The 21,198-nt window shown below is 37.4% G+C and overlaps 1 protein-coding gene across 6 annotated transcripts in view; it reads right to left on the reverse strand.

The window, feature by feature from the left end:
- Window positions 1-21,198, reverse strand: part of CHD1 (chromodomain helicase DNA binding protein 1) — a 59,562-nt gene that overhangs the window by 22,370 nt on the left and 15,994 nt on the right. For 4 of the 6 annotated variants that reach the window (XM_061445379.1, XM_061445377.1, XM_061445382.1 and 1 more), the window contains exons 3-16: window positions 14,918-15,119; window positions 13,847-13,951; window positions 12,483-12,550; window positions 11,286-11,435; window positions 10,739-11,022; window positions 8,909-9,134; window positions 6,338-6,438; window positions 5,897-6,075; window positions 4,729-4,856; window positions 4,052-4,268; window positions 3,341-3,430; window positions 2,443-2,633; window positions 1,131-1,319; window positions 667-829 (exon numbers count right to left, since the gene is read on the reverse strand). In XM_061445379.1, the coding sequence (XP_061301363.1) occupies window positions 667-829; window positions 1,131-1,319; window positions 2,443-2,633; window positions 3,341-3,430; window positions 4,052-4,268; window positions 4,729-4,856; window positions 5,897-6,075; window positions 6,338-6,438; window positions 8,909-9,134; window positions 10,739-11,022; window positions 11,286-11,435; window positions 12,483-12,550; window positions 13,847-13,951; window positions 14,918-15,119 (2,293 nt within the window). Of the gene's footprint in view, window positions 1-666; window positions 830-1,130; window positions 1,320-2,442; window positions 2,634-3,340; window positions 3,431-4,051; window positions 4,269-4,728; window positions 4,857-5,896; window positions 6,076-6,337; window positions 6,439-8,908; window positions 9,135-10,738; window positions 11,023-11,285; window positions 11,464-12,482; window positions 12,551-13,846; window positions 13,952-14,917; window positions 15,120-21,198 lie in introns of all 6 variants that reach the window. The other 2 variants (XM_061445380.1, XM_061445381.1) reach the window with 2 other exon arrangements.

Below are 21,198 nucleotides of genomic sequence, written 5' to 3' on the forward strand. Positions count from 1 at the left end.
GGCATAAACTGCATCAATAACAGCAGTCTTCTTATCTGTTGCTCAACAGATAATCCTCAACAGATTTAGTACAAGTATTAACCTTAAAAAACCAGAAGAAACAGCATATCATCTTTGGTAGTGATGGTAACTGGTTTTATCTGTTACAAGAAGTAGCAAAATATAATGGAGCTTTTGATGCTCATTACTACCATTTCCTTTCACTTTGGTTGTTTGCAGGCATACAGAAAACAGTATTTGACTACAAAAAAAGCTTCAAAGTATTCTGTAGATCAGTTCCTCCTGTCACATAGGTTTTGGGTATAGCACTGCCAGTTACATGCACTTCCACTCACACTATATTTACCCTCTTAGCTGTTTTATTTTACTTAGGTAGGTTTATTTTGCATGAAAATACACACCCTGTTTCAAACTATTTCCTTTTTACTTTGATTGTAATTAAAACTGGGAATATTTAGTCACTTATATGTCAATTATTCATTTCTAATTAAGAAACAAGAATCAATTCACTCACCTGTAAAATACAGGATGCATGTTTTCCAGAGAACCTGTCACTTCTTAATATACTTAGAATAAATAAACCTCCAGAGCACCATAAAACTGTGTAAATATTACAGATATAAAATAGAACTTTTATATATATGTATAATATTAAAGTGTCATTACCTGTAAAGCCTCCTGTTTATTGTAAAATTCATTATCATCTGGTGGTTTAATGAGGTAGCAATGGTTACAACACTTCTTGAGCTCCATCATGATGTTCAAAAAGCCTGAGGTACTGCCTTTTGAACCTTTACTGAGGGCTTTATAATTCCTCGTTAAAATCCACCTATAGTGTAAGATGTACAATGTAAGTAATTCTAATCATATGTGAAAGCAAGACAGATATAAGCTCTCACAATATAATCAAGCCAAAGAAAAAAGCAGATCCGCCCCAAAATGTACAACCATGCCAAACAAAAGCTACGTGACATTAGACTAGTATAATTCTTGAGCCCTTGCTTCAAGAATTTTACTGCTGTGAAACCCTAGAAGCCTGAAGTTCAAACTGCATTATAAAAACTATTATATTTCAGTAAATTCCTTGTAGATATATCACTGAAAGAGCTCAACTTAAAAAGTGTTGTTACTTGTAATATTGCTTCTGTAATGCACTCATTTCCATCCTCAGAATTTGCTCAACTTTAGCAGGTAAAGACTTTTCTACATCTTTTTTAACTCTTCTCAGCAGAAATGGTTCAAGTTCTTTATGAAGACTTGCATAACCATACTCTCTCCCTTTGCCATGCTCCTCTTCAAAATCTTCCCAGGAGGAAAACCTTCAACAAAACAAAGAAGAATGAACACAAAATACTGACATGCTGTGAATGACCTGAAGGAGCAAAATTCAAGAAATAAGAAAACACAAAGACAGAATGTGTTAAACACAACATAAAGAGTGCGCACACACATACAGATTTCTTCCCTTCTGTTTAATTTAGCCAATTTCTGAATTTTCATCTGACAAGAAATTCCAAATACTTTGCCTATGAATAGAGAAAGGAATTAAAAAAAAAAAAAACTACATAATTAAATTTTAACTTCCCCAGTGGAAATGGAACATACCTCTTCTTCTGCAAGGATACTTCCCTAGATGGTTACAAAAATTCCATTATTATACATTTATCAAGAGAAGAAAAAAAAACAACCACCTGCATAGCTGGAGGGTGTGCAAGAGAACAAGAGACTACTTAATGTATGTTTTGCAGCTTCTGTTGCCTGCCTAAAGCATGACTATCCTCTATGCCACAGACTAGGAGAACAGACTTCACCATCAAATGAAGAATGGGTACTAGACCATAGTGGCTCTGCTTGTAAGGTTCTGAAGCAGACAGTATAATCCATAGCTTAAACTAAATAGAGTTATGATCCTGGCATTTACAGTACGCCTGACAGGAATATGTGCTTTCACACATGAGCTACAATTTATCTGAGGTATAAACAAAAGTGAGTACAAAATAAGGTCAACACAGTAACTGTGTTGCAACTGTATGCAAACCATACGGGAAAACCAGCTATGTAACTGAACTACAAGGTATTGCAAATCTTCATACAACTTTGTTTTCATTAATAGTACTAACACAGAAAAGATTCCACTCTATTTTCTCAGAGTAAATTTCCCCATATTGTTTTCCTCTTAGGCTAAGATGAAGCCTTTTTTCCAGGTCTTCACCCATGCATTGATCACTGTGATACACTGATGTCTGTGGATTGTTAAAATGAAAAAAAAAAGACAACTGTTACCAGTGTTATTTCATGAAAACATATATGCATCTACTTTGATATAAAACATTTACATTATCTTTCAGTATGATTCTCTATCAATTCTCAAATCACTACACTATTTCACAGTAACAACCTTGACCAAAAAATGTTAAAAAGAATCATGTAAAATTCTCTTACTTTTCTGGCATGATGAAGTGCAACAAAGACCAGAGCTCTTTCAGGGAGTTTTGCAAAGGGGTTCCAGTAATAAGAAGACGATGGTTAGACTTAAAGTCTATCAAAGTCTTGTATAGAAGAGAGTCGTCATTTTTTAAACGATGAGCTTCGTCAACTCCTATGAACGCCCAATTCAGACCACCAAGGAATGACTTTAAAAAAAATGGATGAGGGGGGAAATGTCATACAAACACACATTGCATAATTAAAGTTTTAAAGGAAGAAAATGGCCAGAAGCCTGACCCACACTAATTTTTACATCACAGAAAAAAAATCACTATTGACCTCTTCTTCCCAGCATGTACAAACGAAGTAAAAATGGTCTGCTTCTTGACTATCCATAAAAATCTCCATATATTGTTAGAAGGACTAACAGTAACTGTGTGCTACCACTATGGAGACAGTATTAATACAGGTATACATACTACTGTATGCACAATAACAAAGGAGAAACTACATGGAATTTCAGAGCTCTGAATCATGTCTGGGGTTAGGCTCTTTTTTCAGCTCCTTGATGGTAGTCTGCAAAGTAGAGCTACTGAAGATGGGAGATTATTACAGAATGCAAATCCCAAGCAAACTAAAGAAAAAGGAAGTGCTACCCACTTAACAAAATGGAAAATGACTGAAAACCTCACCACAGATACAGAAAATCAGGAAGTGCTTAAGCCCCACCCCTACCAACAAACCACGCACAAAAAAAAAAACCCCAAAACTCCAACCATGCACTGTCATAGTTCAAAAAGCAAGAGCTATCATTGTCTATAAATGCAATGGCCCACAACCCAAACACATGTAAGTCTAAAGAGAGTTCTACAATGGAGGAATTATTTTTATCTCTCTGAAGAAATGTGATTACCTTATCCTTAAGCAAGATTTCATACGTTGTTAGAAGTATGTTAAATTTTAACCGTTTGGTCTGTGGATGCATCCATTCATGAGTTCTTATCTACACACACACACAAAAAAAAAAAAGTGAACTATAAGCTAGAGAAAAAAAGGTCTGTTGACTACGATGAATTTATGTACTGCAGCAATCTGTTTAATGTCATAAAATAATGATCACGAAAAAGAAGCACAACATATTAACATATGCAAACCTGAACTTCCAACCTATGTATTCCAAAAATATTTTGTTTAAACTTCAGAATAAACAGCAAAGAATTTCTACAAAACATTTTTTACTTTAATGGATAAGATTAGTAACATTCAGAAAACACATTAAAGAAAACAAACCAACTGCATTTCAAAAAAATAAATTAAGATCATGACTGGCTTGCTTACATTATTTATTTTTACTACAGTCATGTAAATAATCATGTGGCAGAAAATAATTTGTTTTCAAATGCAAGACCAAATTTTTTAATCCTGTTCACCGCTAAGAAGGAAGGAAATCTTTCACACATTTATATCAGATCAAATCTAAGTTTTCAATTTGCATCTTAAACACACATTGTTTCAATAAGTATTGGCTCAGTCCTAACCAAAATACTGAGATGAGCACAGGATAGAAATATGAAGTGAGTCTTGATTATCTACCAGCCTTTCCACTGACAAGAGAAATACTCACCATATTTCTGCTAGTTATATCTCCCAAGTAAACTACAGCATTCATCTGAGGAGCCCAAGTTTGAATCTCTCTTTGCCAAGATGTCAAGGTAGAAAGTGGCACGACCAGCAGGAAAGGCCCATACAATTGATGTTCATGAAACAGGTAGTTCAGAAAAGAAATTGTTTGTATTGTTTTACCCAGACCCATTTCATCCGCAAGAATACAGCTATTCCCTCTAAAAAAAAAAATATATATATATAATAAAAAAAATTGTGGGTAGGAGGGAAGTGGTATAGAGAAGGGAAGGAATTGGACAAGAAGAAATTATTACCTTGTGAAGCATAAAACCCACTCATACAAATTTAAGATTTTCCAACTATACATTTTGACATTTATTTCCATAAAACCAATTTCCATCCTCCCTTAATATTTTAATTATATTTAAAAAATTAATAAAAATTTTGCAAACACTCCTTTATGAGTCTCATTTTAGAAGTATAATGCTAATGTTGACATGTCAGAACAGTTGCTTTGGGTTTTCTATTACTGTTTTAGGTTGGTTTGAGCTTATTATATGAAAACCTTCACCCTCCAAGAAAAAACAAACAAACAAACAAACAAACTGGAAAATCAATTTAAGTTTTACAAAAGCTTACAATTTACAAACAGAAAAACTTATTTCAGGCCACACTTACTTGCACCATGAGTGAGCAAGCCAATTCAATCCATTTAACTGATAATCTCTTAACTCCAAACTTTCATGTCCCCCAATGTACGATGGCTGCTTCTTCAGTGCAACAAACCTTGGCCTCTGTTTTAGAACCTGTCAAAAGCAAACTGATCATCAGTCCTACTATTGACTAAAGTTGCCAAAATGTCTTCCTACAGGAAAAAAATAGTAGTAGAGATCTACTGGGTCACCAAGTTTAGTCTTCATCCATCGATAAAAACTAGGCCGCCTAAAAACACGATCTGCAAGTTGAAATTAGTCCGATTGCTAATCTGAATTTCACAATGGGAATCACATTAACTCACTCAAAATTTACTTTCAGAACAAACTACAATACTACATAAGCCCACCTTTAAATGCCAGTAAAACCTCAGTGGACCTGCATCTACAAAAAACTATCCTTAGTAGTGATACCTTCCATATAGATTAGTATATATTATTGCTATTCTAAAAAACCTTCAAAAATATTTCATAATATGTATCTTATCTCTGGATTCATAGAAAGTTTTCACATATTTGCTAATCGCAATTGGCGTGGTGGTTTGAACCTGGCGGGCAGCTAAGCCACGACCCAGCTGCTTACTCACTCTCCACCCTAGTGGGACTGGTGAGATAACTGAAAGGGAAAAAAAAAGAAAAACTTGTGGATCAAAATAAAGAGTTTACTGGGTGAAGGGGAAAAAACACCCAACCAACCAAAACAAAAACCCACAACAGAAAAAAAATCCACAAGTGACAGAATGGGAGGCATACATTAACACACCAGCAGCCTGATGATCAACAAGTCTCCAAAAATCAGCCATCTTTGAACCCCTGCTCAGCCCACCCAGTTTTATCATCACATTAAATGGCATGGAATATAATTTTGGCCAGTTAGGTCAGCTGTACTGTCTGTGTTCTCTCTCAGTCCATTGCCCACCTCCAGACTACTCACAGCAGGGAGGACACAGCAAGGAACAGAGAAGGCCTTGACACTGTGCAAGATCTGCTCAGCAATAGCCAAAACACTGTGTTACAACACTGTTTAGGTCACAAATCTAAAACATAAGTCATACAAGCTACTATGAAGATAACTGACTCCATCCCAGCAAGGCCCAGTACAAATGATTATAAAACCACTGCAAATTACATACCTTACAATCCTTAAAGGGAGTCGTCTTGGATTGATTTCTGCTGAAGTACTCATCAATGCGTGCCTGAAACTTTTTGGCAATGAGAGCACCATCTTCCCAGCTACATTCTGAATAGGGCAGACCCTGCCATTTACAATAGTAGTCTGGATAACCAGCCGCTGATTTCTGATTTGAATGAGCTGCAGAAATGCATCAGAGCAACCTGATCAGCATTTTACTTCTTTATCTTATAAAAACACTCATTTTACATAATAAGACAACATAAGCTAGCTTCATAGTACAGACAGTATGACAACTTTTCTCTTTAGCTGAAGTTTTGTTTTGGATTAGAAAGTGAGTGATACTCACATACCAAATTTCTTAATTACACGTGCAACGTACAAACAGTGAACATACAGAATATTCTCAACACTGTTTTCTGTTCACAAGTTTGTAACATACCAATTATTCTTTCCACTATCTGGTATTGTTTATGTAGATCATCTGTAAGCTCTTGCTGGCAGTTGTAATATTCCACATCTTCTGGAGAAGCATTTTTCAGCCTGTAATGGGAATTAATTTGCAAAGCTTATTATACTGTATAGTTCTAAAACTAAGAAAATTTGGCAGCTCTAAAGCTCTGAATATAAGCATCATATGAAAGTTGCTTATAAAGATTCTTTGAAGGGAAAACTTAGAAATTCCAACTACAAAAACTGCTGCATCTGACCTAGGTCATCATTAACAACTCAGTATGCTTACTGAGAGACCCAACTACTACAGCTACAGGTGTTACCAATCACACAGCTAATTCAGAACACCTATTCTCAACAATCAGTAGAGTACTAGCAATTGCTAGGGGAAATCCCATGGGCAAGGCTGTTTGAAGGTAAAGGGGCCCAAGATAGTTGGTTGACATTCAAGGATTGCTTTTTCCGAGCTCAAGATCAGAGCATCCCGACACGTAGGAAGTCAAGGAAGAGGGCCAGGAGACCTGCGTGGCTAAATAGGGAATTGATGGGTATGCTCAAGTGGAAGAGGAGAGTTTACAGGTCATGGAAGGAGGGGCTGGCCACTTGGGAGGAATATAAGGCTGCTGCTAGAGGATGTAGGAAGGCAGCTAGGATGACTACGGCCTCCTTAGAATTAAACCTGGCGAGAAGGGTCAAGGACAGCAAAAAGAGCTTTTTCAAATACATGGCAGATAAAACTAACACCAGAGGCAATGTAGGCCCGCTGATGAAAGGGATGGGTGCCCTGGTGACAGAAGATACAGAGATGGCAGAGTTACTGAATGCCTTCTTTGTCTCTGTCTACTCTGCTGCAGGCAGTCCTGAAGAGCCCTGTACCCCTGAGACCCTAGATGAAGTCAGGTCAACGGAGCAGTTTGCCTTAGTTGATGAGGAATGGGTTAGAGACCAGTTGAGCAATCTGGACATCCATAAATCCATGGGTCCAGATGGGATGCACCCGCGGGTGCTGAGGGAACTGGCGGAAGTCATTGCTAGACCACTCTCCATCATCTTTACCAAGTCTTGGGAAACGGGAGAGGTGCCTGAGGACTGGAGGAAAGCAAATGTCACTCCAGTCTTCAAAAAGGGCAAGAAGGAGGACCCGGGTTAACTATAGACCGGTCAGCCTCATTTCCATCCCTGGGAAAGTGATGGAACACCTTATCCTTGGTGCCATCTTAAGGCATATCAAGGATAAGAGGGTTATGAGGGGCAGTCAACATGGCTTCACCAAGAGGAAATCATGTTTGACCAATCTCTTAGCCTCTTATGAGGAAACAACACGGTGGATGGATGATGGCAGAGTGGTGGATGTGGTCTACCTTGACTTCAGCAAAGCATTTGACACAGTCTCCCACAGCATCCTCACAGCTAAAATGAGGAAGTATGGTCTGGATGATCAGGTAGTGAGGTGGACTGTGAACTGGCTGAAGGAAAGAAGCCAGAGAGTTGTAGTCTATGGGGCGGAGTCTAGTTGGAGGCCTGTAACTAGTGGAGTGCCTCAAGGGTCAGTACTGGGCCCAGTATTATTTAATATATTCATCAATGATTTAGATGAGGGAATTGAGTGTACTATCAGCAAGTTTGCTGATGACACTAAGCTGGGAGGAGTGGCTGACACGCCAGAAGGCTGTGCTGCCATCCAGCGAGACCTGGACAGGCTGGAGAGTTGGGCAGGGAATAACTTGATGAAATATAACAAGGGAAAAGTGTAGAGTCCTGCATCTGGGCAGGAACAACCCCAGGTTCCAGTATAGGTTGGGGAACGACCTGTTAGAGAGCACTGTAGGGGAGAGGGACCTGGGGGTCCTAGTGGACGACAGGATGACCATAAGCTAACACTGTGCCCTTGTGGCCAAGAAGGCCAATGGCATCCTGGGGTGTATTAGAAGGGGGGCGGTTAGTAGGTCGAGAGAGGTCCTCCTTCCCCTCTACTCTGCCCTGGTGAGACCGCATCTGGAATATTGTGTCCAGTTCTGGGCCCCTCAGTTCAAGAAGGACAGGGAGCTGCTGGAGAGAGTCCAGCACAGGGCAACTAAGATGATTAAGGGAGTGGAGCATCTCCCTTATGAGGAAAGACTGAGGGAGCTGGGTCTCTATAGTTTGGAGGAGACTGAGGGGTGACCTTATTAGTGTATATAAATATATAAAGGGGGAGTGTCACGAGGACGGAGCCAGGCTCTACTCAGTGGCAAACAATGATAGGACAAGGGGTAATGGGTACAAACTGGAACACAAGAGGTTCCACTTAAACTTGAGAAGAAACCTCTTCTCAGTGAGGGTGACGGAACACTGGAACAGGCTGCCCAGGGAGGTTGTGGAGTCTCCTTCCCTGGAAACATTCAAAACCCGCCTGGACACATTCCTGTGTAACATTATCTAGGTGTTCCTGCTCCGGCAGGGGGATTGGACTAGATGATCTTTCGAGGTCCCTTCCAATCTCTAGCACACTGTGATACTTCACAGAGTATTTTAATGGAGGGTACAGAAGTATTGAGGAAGCCTATATAAAAATATTCACCATCGTTTTGTTTCCTGATCCTTTTTTTTATAGTTGTCCAGTTTCTTCATTCCTTTAACATTTTGTTGCTTCAGTGTTTCCTCAGTTTCCCAAGTGTTATGGATGTGTGACCAACCTTTCCATTTAATAAGATACTGTACTTCTCCTGGCTCTTTTGACTTTTCAAATCCAGCATTTGGGTCACCATCTGCTTCAATTGCATAGATGGTGGTTGCAGCACCTGTGGCTAAGAAAGAAACATCATAAGACTTAATTAAGTGTGCATTGTGATAACTTAACCAGTAAGAAATCTAGTGTAGAAAGCAGTTAGTGATACTTTCAGATGAGTATACAATTGACTAGTGTCTACAGTTCTCATGTCATTAGTCTTATTTGAACAATTATGAGGCAAATATGTAAACACATGGACAAGTACTCAAAAGAGAATCAAAAGAGCAATCAAAACTTCTGCATTTAACCTATAGTATCTTTGCTTTATTCCTCAGAATTTTCTTTGCATTCTCAGTCTTTACAGTGATCACCAGGGAACACTACTAATGCTGCTTGTCATCTTCTGTTGTATTAGGCTCATCTCTGAGCATACAAAAGATATCTGACATCATACTTGGTCAGTCTTGAGACACCAATAACGTACTACTAGGGGATACTATAAACTTGTTTCTTTCTAAACTTGTCTACTTTGTCTGCCTTTGTTATCTTACCTGGGAAAATCTGTAATTAAGTACAGGCTATATCACAGCTGAAGATTACTAGCAGCAGCAAACAGGCTTATTTCTGTGAGGACAGACAGCTAAGGAAATGAGCCCAGCAAGCTGTAGGGCTAAATAAAGCCACAGAGAGTGGCAACAACAAAAGACAGCACAGGCAGCAACATCATCAGGGCAGGAAGAATATAAGAAGCTGAGTTCCAAAGCCTCTGACCACAGCAATAACATTATGCACTGGAGCAGGACACACTACAATTCAGGACAGGATGGGAGAAGAAAACAGAGGAAGAAGAGTGCAAGTTCTGAGACAGGTCAGAAACTGTAGAGAGAGAGTATAACTAATGGAGAAAGGCAATTCTGAAGTGCAAGGGCCCCAGGGTTTGGGTGCTGGGTTTCTTTTTATTTGGTTTTATAACTAGAATCCTAATTTGCAGATTCAGAACGCTTACACAGAGCTTCTAGACACTGCAACCCATTACTACCAGAAATATGAAAGCTTACCAATATTTACAAAATACTTTCAAGAGCTCATATGTAAGTGTGCCTCTGAAATTTTAGATGCATTTTGTAGGCATTCCACACACTGCACTGTATTAAGACAATTTGTACAGCAATATCTGAAAACATAACCTCAGTGGCTTAGCCTTGCCAACACCATCTTTCAAGATTCAGGTTATTAGTCAGCTCTTGGACTTTCTCCACTCCACTGTATATAATTTATATTTATCAAATATCACTAAACTGCAACAACAGCAGCATAACAGTATGGTATGCATTTATGCTATATCCCACTTTATTTTTGTTTTCTACTTAGGTAGAAAATTCTACATTTTACTTTGAAACACTTAAGAGGAACTTTAAAAAGGAACATCCTTATGAATATGAGACAAGACAAGATGATTTTTTAGTAACTTTAAAATTATCGCTGTTTGTGAATTTCACAGATGACCTACAGCTGAGAACATCTGCTGAAGTTGTACCACAGCATATTCCAGGATCTTAAGGACACCACCAACAAACAAACAGACAAACAAATGCATCCCCCCCCCGAAAAAAAAATAAAAACAAACAACAAAAAAAAAAATCCCCAAACAACAACAACAACAAAAAGTAAGAAAAATACCTCCTTTTCGTCCAAGGCGACTATCCATGAATTTTTCTATAGTTTCAAATTCATCTTCTTCAGTTTGTGGAACATCTTCACCACAAACTTCCAGTAAATCATCAGAATCTGTCTTGGCTTCTTCAGCTTCTTTGTAACTTATGTTGACTGTTGCCTGGCGACGAGATCCTCTCTTATCATAATCATCATCATCATCATCCTCCTCTTCCTCCTCCTCATCCTCTGATGAATCAAGTTGCCTCTTTTTTGGTCCTGCACTCTTCTTCCCATTTTTTGGCTTAATTCTGGAAGATAATGACACAACAGGGACAACTATGAACCTTCTGTATTGCTCTCTGAATACATAGTTAAGGAATACTAAGTTACTCCACTTTCAGTTACAGCAGACAAGAAAAGGATTTTCCTAGAAAGCAGTATGTTAACAATGCTTTTAAAAACACTCTTTTTTAATAAGCGTTAATGTCTTTATTTGAATATAGAGCAGCAATATACAATTAAACTGCTTATTAGAAATAGTACCAAAGTATCCAAATGAATGACTTCTTACCTGCTTGGAGGTTTCCGGCTTTTGACCTTGTTTTTTGGCTCATAGTCAGATTCACTCTCTTCACAACTGCTTTTCTCCCTATCTTCCTCTGATTCAGAATCGGAACCAGTTCCTGATACTGACCCTGACCCTGACATTTGCCAGTCTTCACTGTACATATTGAAAGACAAAAAAGTAACTTTTTTTTTTTTTACATCAGGGATTCATTCATAGGGTATCCGCTGTAATTTCAACACTCTTCACAGAAATAAAAATCTTTTAATGGTTATTTCAGCTGATAAGACAGAAAATTGTCATCACTGAATAAACTGTCATCAATGAATAACAGATAAGTAAAAATGCCCAATGGCTTCAAAGGGAGTTGGACTAAGTTTTCTGTTACCAAGAGGTAGATTTAAAATCCAAAACAAAAAAAATCTGGACCTCTAAACAAATCTCAGCATGAAGAAATGAGTTAACATGATATTAAGAAACCAAAACACTTAACAAGTTTAACTGGAAAGATACATCTTTGTCAGTACTACCATTTCTATATACTGGCAACCCTCAATAATGAGGGGACTCATGAACTGGGAAAAGAGGAATGATAGAGCAGTTAAATTTCTACACATCATGCATAAAAAACGCATGTCACTGCCTCTCACTGCCACAACAACAATATATAATCCTTTTCACATCCTTTTTGATCTACCATTTAGAATGAAGCTTATTTTCAGTTAAAATTCTTTGCTAGTCAATGAAGTTTATTACTATCAGGACTACAATAATTTCTACATGTCCGAGGAAAAAATAAGAAAACCAACCACCTAAAAAAAACAGGCCAAAAGAATTTGCCATTAACTAAGATTCTAACTTAAATTTGTTGTGAGACAACCTATTTAAGCAGTTTCACATTTCTACAAGAATTTTTAGAGAGGGCCTTCAGCTCAAAACCAAATTGCAACAATATTTTTAAAATAACAGCATTGATGAATGTTTCTGAAGAACACTGCACTTGTTCGCTCAAAAGTACCATACAGATGTACCTTTTAAAGTTTATTTTAAATATTCCAAAAGATTTATCAAAATTGGAAATGCAAGATCAAGAAGAATTAGAAAGGGAACTTAAGCATTTCAGTTGTGGAAAAATGAAGAATGAATTATGAGCATATGTCACTATGACAAAAAAAGAAAAAATTACTTATAAAAATATCTTACTCTTTATGTTTTCTCTTCTTGGTTTCACTGGAAGAGTCATCTGCAGAATCCTCACTACTTGATGAGTCCTGCAGGTGAAGCAAAAGTAACCACACCAATTTGTCGTTACAAAATGAATGAAGTATTTCTAACATCATTAAACAACAAATCAGGTCCCATTTTCACATTGGAGGCATTATTATTCAGGTTTTACCCTCGTCATTCCCCACAGTGTAGCTGTTAATGCAGAATGAGATAAAGACTGCTACTGGTTTTGTATTTATCCATATATGAATACATTGTGCCAGCACAGCTCTAGGGAAATCAAAAAAGAAACCCTGTTTTAAAAAATAATCGTTATTGTCAGGTAATTGTCATACACAAAAAAATCATGGTTTAAATTGCCCCAACTTAATCAAGATGATGGCTCTATCAAAACCCTAATAAAAATCTACCCTCTCTCTACCAGACAGCTTTCTCACCTTCCATATTCTTTCACATTTAAACACCAGTTTAAGAACTAGGAATGTTTATTCTTTCTCTGTGCTCAAAGAAAAAACAAGAACCCTCTTAATATCAGATTTTCCTAAAACCAATCTCACTGGGATTCAGTTTAATTTAGATTAAGTTATATCCTGAAAAACATCTGTCTGAAAGAGAATACTGAATTACTGTTTTAACAATAGGTGATTAAGTTCTGTGTTTAAGTTTTAATGATAAGCTGCTAAACCAGAAAAAAACAGAAAACCAATCAAATTAGTGTGACTACATCGCAGAGTTTTTGTAATACAGGAGAAAAAGACTGCTTCATAAGTAAATTTCACTTCATAATCACTAGTGTCCTTAAAAGATGTTCGTCCTGCAGAGTCAACGTTTCTTTAGCCTATGATTTAGGTTTTAAAATACCTAGAATATGCGAGTCACTCTTAAAATACAATTCTTTTGTAGTAACTTATTACAAAATTTGTCAAAACATTTTTTTTTTTATTCCATAAACTGCAGCATTTACCTTTATACAGAATTAAATTGAAAAAAAATTCTAGCCTTTTTAACTGCCTTTACAAAACTCAAGAAGCCAAAAATAAAATGCGGGTCTGCGTGCTTGAAAATTTTCACCATGTATTACAGAGTACTTACATCTAAAAATACTCCATAATTAAGGCTTCTATAATTTTGGCATAATTAACTTGAAAACAAGTAACTAGAGATATTTATACTTTTCTTTATAAAATCATCAGTTATTTGAATGTTACTTTTATAGGCTAAACCCAGACTTTTACACAGGTAAGAGAATATAACTTGGCTTTATTTAATTTTATTCTAACTTATGGGACAATGAGATATTACTTTTAATATATTTTAAAAATCTAAATTATGTTATTCACCTCTTCTGAACCACTGTCTGATGAGGCTGCCTTTTGTTGTTGCTGCTGCGTCTTGAGTACTGCTGACCTTTGCACCGCAAGTATACTTGGACTAGACTTCCAAAACTGCACAGGAATGGAGATGCAAGAGTCTGTTAAAACATTCTGAAAGTCTCTGGTTTCCACATTTTTACTTTGAGTAGCATTGCTATTAAGACCAATCTTAATTTTATCAATCAAAAAATTTCACTCCACGCCCTAATAATAGGTTAAATTAATAAGATTTCTGCAGAACAGGTAGTTATATAGTAATTGCCAGGACAACCTCTACAGCAGTTTAACAGTGCAGTTTAACAATAGTTAGAGAAATTGTAGAAAGTAAAAAATCTATGAAGTAGATTTTTAAACTGACCCAGATAAATCCTTTTAGGTCACTTACCTGTTAAGTTTCTTTTTCACACAGTAATTCTAAAGTACATGAACAGAAATATTAACAGACAACCCTTAATGGTCTTCAGTTCTTGTGGTAACTAATACATGATTACCCTTCATAAATATGGTCTACCAGCCAATAAAGTCCATGTAAGAGAAGAATGCAAGTAGTTTTGGCCCACCATATTTAAGACATTTCTAAACACCACTCTTTCCTGCATTTAGCTAACTTATTGATAAAGCCAACTGTATGTAAGCTTGGAATTTTTATAAAAATCATTTATTGATACAAGGAAACTAAGCATTAGAGAAACAATGTAAAAAATAGAATTTCAGAAATAACACATGTGCCTTTGTGTTCCATAAGTTCCAGCAAATTATTGTGTGCTTCTGTGTGATGAAATTTAAGGTAACCATTTAACTCAAAATACTCAGAAATAATTTTAAAAGTGTCAGCCCAAGTACTTATCCATAAGAAACTGTTTAAGACAGTTAAGCACATGCATTCAGTAATCCAACCAAATTAAAATCTATTTAAAAACACTATGTTATCTCTTTTAATTTTTTTTAAATAACACCTGCCCTTGAAACTAATAAGACAGATTTTTAAGGGTCACCTCACCTCCCCTTGAAAAGAGTTCATTTATGTGTTTTGCTTACCTCAGATCCGTCAACTTTTGGTGGTTTAGCTTGAATTTGTTTCTTCTCTCTAGATGTGTCAGACTCTGATTCTGACTCAGTGCCTGACTCTGAACCAGAGTCAGAGTCGCTACTACCCGACTGGCTGCTGCTTCCATCACTACTGCTTGAGCTTGAACCAGATCCAGAACCTGATGCTGACCCGGAATCGTCATCCGATCGGCTACAATGAGAAGTTAGAAGGGTATTACATATTTGCCAAGGCAACAGGATTAAAAGAAAAAAAGTCACCTTTGCTTCACATATAAATCAACTGTTAAGTTAGACCAGACAAATGGGTAGCACAGAAATGGATGCAGTCAATTTAATAAGTTGAGATTAATAAAATTAAAATAAACAAAGATGAGAATTCAGAGTGCAATCATACTCTTTGTGAAGCGTAACAAAAGGCAAGATAAAGCAAGAACATTCAAATTAATATGGAGGAGTCAAGCATGGGAAATAAAAATAGTGGAAATGTTTCTTACTTTCCATCCCCATCCTCTCCAAAATTCTTGCTTAGCTCCATCAAACCCCATATATACCTACACACCTCTTGGCAGTTAAGTCTATTCCACAAAGATCTGTCCAATTAAAATATAAGATTTTTTACAATCTTTATAGATAAGTAGTGATCATTTAAAAAAATAAAATTTAGAAGCACATTATCTCTAAAAAAAAAAACCAAACCCAAAACCACAAAACTATGCAGACCGTTTTCCTGTTAAATTAATGGCAGCCAAATCCCCCATATAGACAACTCTGAATTTGTCACCAGTAGTAAGGCTTGTGCTGAGGCACATTCCTTGGCATATACTTGAGTTGCCAGATTATTCTACCTATATATTCATTTTACACCTCATGTAACATACAAAGAAAGCACAATAATTAAAGATAAATATGACCATTCAAAAAAATTGGGAAACAAGTAGAGTTAAAGTAGTAGAGTTCTACAACAAGTAGCCAAATTAAAATTTTAATAAAATTACTCATGAGGTTAATACTACCATATTTCAAAGATACCATGAGAAAAAAACACTGGAATCACACCACCACAGAGCAAAATAATTGCAGGTTGACACCTGGACTGCAAACACAAGACAAAGTAAACATGAAGCAGAATTGAAAATGGTAAAACCAAAAGCTGGTATTAAAACCTAGTGAGTACAATTCACCTGGCTGACAGTCAGCTGGAGGTATTTCAGGGGTATAGGGAGGACAGATTGATCATCCTCTGCCCTAGAATATACTTAATCCATTTTAAAACCACAAAACAATGTAAAATCATGCCTCTTTCTGCTTTTGCCAACACCAACAACACTATGCAAGTAAAGAAAATAGATGAAGCTATTCACAAACTTCTGCAGACTGCACCTCAATCAGCCATCTGCAACTGTCAGCTTTGAAAGAAAGAGAAATAGACCATGGTGAAGCTTCCTGGTTCTGAAGCAGGAGATACAGAGATACACCCTACTGCTGGGTTTCTTTGCATCTGCAGAGAGGAAAACTGGCACACAAGGCTGCTCCCAAACGTCCTGTTTGCACAGCAAAGTACCGTACATGAACGTCAGGGGGACTGTGGAAGTCAGCACTAACTATAAACGAAGAGAAATTGAAGAAAATTCAACATGGAGAAACCTTGAGACACAAGTAAATACTAGCTAGACAAGTCCTAGTGACAACGAGCCACCAAAATTGTGATCCTACATAATTCTGGAGGAAGGGAATCAAATACTTCCATGCAGGATAAGGCTTGCTCGAACAGCACAATAATAATGTGGATTACCAAATCTAAAAGAAAGGCAAAACATTAAGCCATAACAATGGTAATTAAGTTAGTTTTCCATATAGCAGTAAAACATTTCATATGCATCAATATAGTTCCACTCATAGGTTCAATCCCACACAGAGCCAGAGGCAACCAAAACAAAGTACCTATTTTCTAAAGTAGTTGACACTGAAATAAACTACGTTGGTCAAAAAAACTGGCAACATTATGATAAACATGTAAACCAGCTACAGGAGAGAATGGTGGAGAGACCAAAGTGGGGGTAGAGAGTTGAAATTCTGGTTTATTTATGTAAATAAGCAAAAATCACATCAGTTAAAATTTCCCATCAACTGTGAATCTGAGTGGTTTGAAATCTTTTTCTTTATGAAGAGACCAGCTAGCTGCAGGTAAAGGAGAAGGGGAGATCAAAAAAAACAAAATTACAAGAAACAAGAAGAAAGAACAAATAACAATGTTCACAACTGATTTAGAGCTGCCCTAATGCTACCATATATGAAGGACAATGCAGGATCACTACTGTAGAGTAATAACTAATTGGTACATAGAGAAAAAAAAAACAAACCCCACACCTAAATTTAAAGGACATTATATCAATAATGTCCTAATAAAATTTCTTATCCCACGGTGTTAAGTCAGCACAAGGAAATGAGAAAATACAAACTGAGCAGCAGCAAGTAATTTTAAAACTAGGGAATGACTTGCTAAAATAAAAATCAAATCTTAGGATGCTATGGCAGTGATTAAAAAGAGTTTGAAAGTAACTAGTAAAAAGCACTACAGCAGCTGAAGCACACAAGACTATGTTGTGCAGAGTTTACTTTAATAAGCCAAAGTAATACAAATGTTTGAAGCTACACTAGTGTTTCCGCAAACATGCATCACATACTGCCAGAGGTCTTAATGCAACTACAGTGCACAGAAAAAATAGGCAAGATTAACAGATGTATCTTCATTTGCACTGAACTGTGAAGAACTTTTCTCCTAACTGGCCACAGGACAAGCAACTGATAGGCTCTAAGGACTACCAGCCTGTATTTATTTCACTGTGTCCTTCCATACAATGTTTCAGCCTGAGCTTCCCAGCTTCTGCAGGATGTTGACTTGGAGGCATAACCTCCGCAAAGACGGCGCTATCACCTCAAAATCTAAAGCTCTTGTTTGCAAAGTAGGTAGGAAGTGGGGTAATACATGAGTAAGTTCTGCATAAACATATGCAATAAAGAAAACACTGCAGACTGCTGAGACTGTACCAAGCACGATTCCGTGACATGCAATACCTGTAAATCCCCAAAAGCTACAATGCTCCATATAAAGGACTTTCCTCTGGGAAATTTAAAATATATAAACCAAAAGTAACTGATGGGGAACCAAAACACACCATATAGTAAAAGATACAGGTTAAATGCTCCGCTTTCAGCATGAAAAATACTTTCAAAATTAGAGAGAATAGTTATTTTTCTGTTTATCACTTAAGTCATTGCAGTCAAAGATCCAAAAGAGAACAAATTTATGCCAAGATGAAAATATCAAAAACTTCAGGTGCTTTGATTTTCCCACACTTAAAAAGTTTGTTCGGTCTAGCATTTCTAATGATAATTCTTCTTTCACAATGTGTAACAAAAATCATCATTTCAAACTATGATACTGGTATTTTAATTTTTTTTTAAAGAAAAACTTACTACTAGAAAATTCCAAGTGATTTCATGCTAACACAGGAACACAGGTGTCATCATGAGAAGGATGAAGAACAAGGAACTTAGTTCAGCCATTCCCTCTATCAAAGCCACTGCCCCTGCTCTCACAGAAATGTTTTCTTAACCCGGGGGGCAGGAGGAGAATTCACTCCCCAGCCAAACTACCTGGGAATGCCAGCAGTTAAAAGAAAACTTTTCTGTTTCAACACTACCAAAAAAAATAACAAACACCAAAAAACCCACCAAAAAAGCCCAACACAAAACCAACCCCCAAAGCCTTTCCCCCCCAAAAAACAATCCAAACCTCTACTGCGTAACAGGACTAGTTACATATTCAAACAGAATTTGAATGGAAATTTTCAGCCTAAGAGCTATTTCTTAATTATCTCCAAAGGTAAGTATCTACAAGGCAGACAGAAAGAGAGACTTGATGACCAACTGGGTTTTTTCTTGGTTTTATTCATCTCTTATGGGAAACAGTTTTAGACCAGCATCAGACTAGACTACAAATTTACCAGACTACCAGAGAAATTCTAATATAAAGGAGCACCTTATTTGTTTTGGTTTTTTTTTTAATAATACTTGTAAGAAAGCAGGAGCAATAAAGTAAAAACATAGACCTATCTAACTTTTCCTAGAAATCAAGAAAGTCAACAAAATACGGAAAGACTTGCCTGGGACAAACAAGGAAGAGTTATGTAAAGGGAAGAAAAAAGAACTACCTTTTCTTCTCACAGCAGATGGAAAAGTAAAATGTTTCTGTGGCATTTTTAAGCAATGTCTCTTAAGCAGAGACCATAATGAAACAACAGGGTAAGGAAAATGAAATCTTACTGAAAAACTAGCAGTAGTTTTCAGTTTCAACTTCTATCCAGCATTGATACTAGCCATTTGCTACACCATATCAATTCAACCCAGAGACCAACCTTTCCTAGCACTTTGCCTCTGCAGATGTAATATCACTAGGTCATTATCTGTACTTGGATTTATTTTTGTTTCACATGTAGTGTTTAGACAAAATATAACAATGAGTCATTGCTTTGTATTATCACATGAGCAGGTCTCAGTCACTCTGCCTCACTACTTAAACTGAGAAATGTATCTATGAAAGCCAGCCTCCCTGGTGAGAAACACAATCCCTACTTCTTTTAACTGTGAGGATTACCAGGATTTAGCTACAGCCTTCACCATTACCTAAGGAGGCAGTCTCCTAGTTGCAGTATTTGCTCCAAGGTGTTCATGAAGGAGAAATAGCTCCCTCCTCTGCCAGCTGAAGCTAACTGTAATATTATTACCATAAGCTAAAAATAAAGTGACAGAGCTGATACTTCTACTCCTATACAAGCTCTTTGTAAACCACACTGCAAAGTAAGAAACAATGACAATCTGGAATCATAGAATCAACTAGGTTGGAAAAGACCTTTAAGATCATCAAGTCCAACCATTCCCCCAGCACTGCCAAGTCCACCACTAAACCATGTCACTAAGGGTCTCTACATGGTTTTTGAATGCTTCCAGGGATGGTGACTTCCAGGATGGTGACTCCCAGGTGCCCTGGGCAGCCTGTTCCAATGTCTGTCTACCATTTCAGTGAAGAAATTTTTCCTAATCTCCAGTCTAAACTTCCCCTGGTGCAGCTTGAGGCCATCACTTCTCGTCCTATCACTTACTGCTTGGGAGAAGAGACCAGCCACCTTCATCCTCCTTTCAGACAGCTGTAGAGAGCAGTAAGATCTCCCAAGGCCTTCTCTTCTCCAGACTAAAACCCCCAGTTACCTCAGCTGTTCCTCATCACACTTGCGCTCCATTGCCCTTCACCAGCTCCGTTGCCTTTCTCTGGACCTGCTCCAGCACCTCAATGTCTTTCTTGTAGTGAGGTGCCCAGAACTGAATACAGGATTTGAGATACACCCTCACCAGTGCCCAGTACAGGGAGATCATCACTGCCCTGGCCCTGCTGGTCACACTGGTGCTGATACAGGCCAGAATGTCACTGGCCTTTTTGGCTGCCATGGCACAAGCTGCTCATGGTCAGCTCTGTCACTCAAGCACTCCCAGGGCCTTTTCTGATGAGCAGCTTTCCAGCTACTCTTTCCCAAGCCTGAAGCATTGCATGGGGTTATTGTGGCCCAAATGCAAGACCGCCACGTTGCCTCATTGCACCTCATACCATTTGCCACAGCCCATCAATTAGCCTGTCCAGATGCATCTGCAGAGCCTTCCTATCCTCCAGGAGATCAACACTCCCAGCCAACTTCGCGTCACCTGCAAATTTACTGAAGGTGCACGACTGCCTCATCCAGATCACTAATGAAGACATTGAACAACACTGGCCCTAAAACCAAACCCTGAGGGACACCACTAGTAATTTTTCTTTTCTTTTTTTTTTTTTTAATGTTAAAATACTAATTTAACTGTAAGGTGCCATTTATTTATACTGCTACAGATCCTTGCAATGCTGCAGTTTATTTGTACAGTAATAAAAATTTTCAGTTTTGTTTTCCAAAATGAAAACGCTTGTGCCATTCTGAAACACCAGTACAACTGGAATGTTCAATGTAACTGCATCTGACAAGAAGCTGGAACAAAAAAAAAAAAAAAATCAGAATTATCAAGACTATGTGAAATATGTATCTACCTCCACTATTGTTAGTAATTAACCTTGCCCTGAATGCATATTCTCATCTTGTCCATGCTTTATAATGTAGGCATCAGTAGAGTAGTAATTATAATTTATAAACTATAAACTGACTATATGTACTAACAATTTTAAAAAT

This window comes from Pezoporus flaviventris, unplaced genomic scaffold (genome assembly GCF_033815535.1).
Source record: "Pezoporus flaviventris isolate CSIRO_AGI_PZ_B2104156 unplaced genomic scaffold, CSIRO_AGI_Pfla_v1 ptg000004l, whole genome shotgun sequence".
In the NCBI taxonomy this organism is placed as follows: domain Eukaryota; kingdom Metazoa; phylum Chordata; class Aves; order Psittaciformes; family Psittacidae; genus Pezoporus; species Pezoporus flaviventris.